The sequence below is a fragment of the Myotis brandtii genome, unplaced genomic scaffold, assembly GCF_000412655.1.
Source record: "Myotis brandtii unplaced genomic scaffold, ASM41265v1 scaffold187, whole genome shotgun sequence".
NCBI lineage: Eukaryota > Metazoa > Chordata > Mammalia > Chiroptera > Vespertilionidae > Myotis > Myotis brandtii.
The window spans coordinates 6,466,551-6,469,597 of record NW_005356944.1 but is presented as its reverse complement, the minus strand read 5'-3'; the positions used below and the strand labels follow the sequence as shown (position 1 = coordinate 6,469,597).

The window sequence follows — 3,047 nt, the reverse complement described above, 5'->3', positions numbered from 1 at the left end:
GGGAGGGAGGGAGGGAAGGAAGGAGGGAAGGAGGGAGGGGTGTGTTCTTGAGAATGGCCGGAAGATGAAGTTGGAAGGGATTCCTTGCGGCTCTGTAGGCTTAAAGCAGGGCACCCGTGGCTTTGCCATAGTAGACAAGGAGCTAGATCTAGACTGAGAACCACAGTTCCCAAGGGAGGGAAGAACCAGGAGATGCAGATGTGGGAATAGTACTCGGCACGAAGAAAGAGGCTCAGGATGTGGAGCAGGAGAAAGGGGAAATAAAGGACTGTACTTGTTGGTTTGCAAATAAAGCCAAACAAAGAAGGGCTGAATCCTGGCTCCCCAGTAAAGTAACCTTGGACAATTCATTTAGCTTCTTTCAGTGAGAAACCTAAACTACATAAGTGATTTTCAAACTGAGTTCTGAGGGAACCTAGGTTTCTGCAGAGGTCCCTTGTGGTCTATCATAAGGAAGAGAGGAGGCTCACCAGGAGATGTGGGCCCCAACTTTAACCAGACAAGAATTGTTGTTATGCATTGGAGTTCCACTTAAAGCCCGCTTGAAAAAAAAGGGTGCTTCTGCTACAACTAAAGTTCTGAATAGCAGTGGCCTGGGTGACCTTTCTAATACCTCGTGGCCTTAGCAGTCCTTGATCCTGCAGAGCAGAGGGGACCATCTGGACATTGTATTTTACTCTTGCCCCGCAATTGTGTTGATGGCACAGCTACTGCATTTCCGAGAGCCTGTGCTCACCACCTGAGCAGAATGACAGGGATGGTAAGTACACCAACTCCAAGTTCACTGCGAGGCTGAGGCCAAAATGAAATTCACTTTTAAATTTCACATGGTGATACAGAAGCACAAAGGAACACTTTTTTCCCTAAACAAAATTTTGTGTTCCTATGATCTAGGATTCAGTGTGTAGGCGTCTTGCATTGGCCACAAAGATATCATAGGTCAGAAATAAATAATAATGGGTCCAGAGGCCATTAAAAAAAAGTTACCCAATTCCAATCAAGAAGGAAGAATGCAAAAACTTATCTAGTCGGTCCACCTGGGAGCCTAATTACTATTCAAATACAGTGCCCCTCTTCTGAACAGATACTTGGAATGTACGAAAGAATAAAGCAAAGTTAGTACCATTACATACTTTAAAGTCTACCTTTATCTGAAGGTTACAGGCAGGAAAAGGCATGGATGAGAGGGAGATGGGAATCTTACAAAATAAGATCTTCAAAGCCCTGGCTTAGGATGGAGATCCCCTTTCTGTGCTGTTCCTTGGCTGTCCGTATCTCACGGGGCATTAGAAGGCCACAATGTCACTCTACTTCAATTCTGAGAACAGACAAGCAGCAATAATGTGATCTTACCTGAGTCCTTCCTCGTCACCCTAAAAGAAACAGAAAGAAACAGCATTAGAAATTGGCATCGGAAGAAACCGATTTAGACTTCCTTTCCCATCCTGAAAGCAAAGTGTGTGTTTATTGTTAACAAGAGACAAATCAGCAGATGTCTAGGGGCTAAGACAAGGGCTAACACAATCCTGTGTTCAAACTGCCCCACAAAGGCAAACTGATCATTTGCCCTTGCAAGCAGATCTAGGAGGCTTAAATAGTAGCTTTGCTGTTTTACTTGTATGGTTGGCAGTATTTAGTTCTGAGCAAACTGAGATCCCAAAATAGCAGCGGGTCTTAGGCAAAAGCTGACCAGCTCCCAAGGTATCAAGCAGTTTCCCTCAAAGACTCATTTCTGCCTTGGTCTTGCATTTTTTTCTCCAAAGAGAAACACAGCAACTCTAATATACAGAACACCGTCGTGAAAAGGGCACTGAGCTGGGCCTTAGGAAACTGGGATTCTGGTCCAAGCTCTGTTGTTTATTAGCGCTGTGCCCTTGGGCAAGCTATTGAATTAATCTGGACCTTGGTTTTCTCTGTAAAAGGGTAGTTCTGGCATTTGATGATCCAGATCACTCTCAGCCAAACAATGGCATTTCTGTTTCTTCTTGTTCACTCTGCAAAAACAATGTGTGAGTGTTATTTTTCCAGGTATTTCATCCTCTGGTCCTAACTTTATCAGTGATAAAAAAAATTATTTAAATGAGCCTCTTTCTTGTCCAAACTAGATTTTTCTATACTTTGGGGTGTAGTGTTCTATTAAATATTAATTACGTGTCCAGGTAACTTATGATTTTTACTGACTTGTGTGCATTCTATCAACCGCTGAGAAAGAGGTATTAACTTTCCAGGTATGATTATTGAATTATCCACCCCCGCTTTAATTCTGTCCATTTTTCTTCAGATATTTTTAGTCTTATCATAAGCAAATACATGTGAATGCCTGTTACATCTTCCTGAAGAACTGACCCTTTCATCATCATGAAAAGTTACTCTTTTTCTCTGATAATACTCTTTGTCTTGATATCTGTTTTATCTTATGTTGGCAGGGCCAATCCAGCCTAATGCTTACTGATTTCATGGTATGTCTCTTTCCATCCAGTTGCTTTCAGTCTGTCTGTATTGTGAAAGTCTGTCTCTCTTAGGCAGCGTGTAGCTAGGTCTTACTCTTTTATCCATTCTGATCATCTCTGCCTTTTAATAGAAATGTACAGTCCATTAACATTTAAATGTTATTATTAATATGGTTAAATTTAGCTCTACCATTTTATGATTTGTTTTCTGTTTGTTCCTCTGTTTTTGTTCCTCTTGTTGTCTTTTCCTACCTTCTTTTGGGTTTTTGAAACACTGAATTCCATTTTAATATATCTATTGGCCTTTTAGCTTTATCATTTTGTCTTATTTTTAGTGACTTCTAATAAGAATTATGATAGAAATCCTTAAATTTTGAGGCTCCATAAAATTAAATTGTATCACTTAAAATTAAATGTAGACACCTTGAAACTCTACAGGCCAATTTATCCTCTTTCCATGTTCTTTGTTATAGTATCGAATATTACAGAATCTACATGTTATGAACACTGCAAGACAGTTAAAATTTTTGCTTAAATAGGCATATACTTTAAAGAGATTAAGAAGGAAAAATAGTCATAATTCAATAGCTGTATATG

General features: G+C 40.1%; 1 protein-coding gene across 1 annotated transcript in view; it reads right to left on the bottom strand.

The window, feature by feature from the left end:
* The window catches only part of TRIM44 (tripartite motif containing 44), a gene marked incomplete at its 5' end in the record, with an annotated part of 93,803 nt that overhangs the window by 50,212 nt on the left and 40,544 nt on the right, over positions 1–3,047 (bottom strand). Inside the window, one exon of the mRNA XM_005864505.1 lies at positions 1,354–1,373. Within this exon, the coding sequence (XP_005864567.1) occupies positions 1,354–1,373 (20 nt within the window). The remainder of the gene's footprint in view (positions 1–1,353; positions 1,374–3,047) is intronic.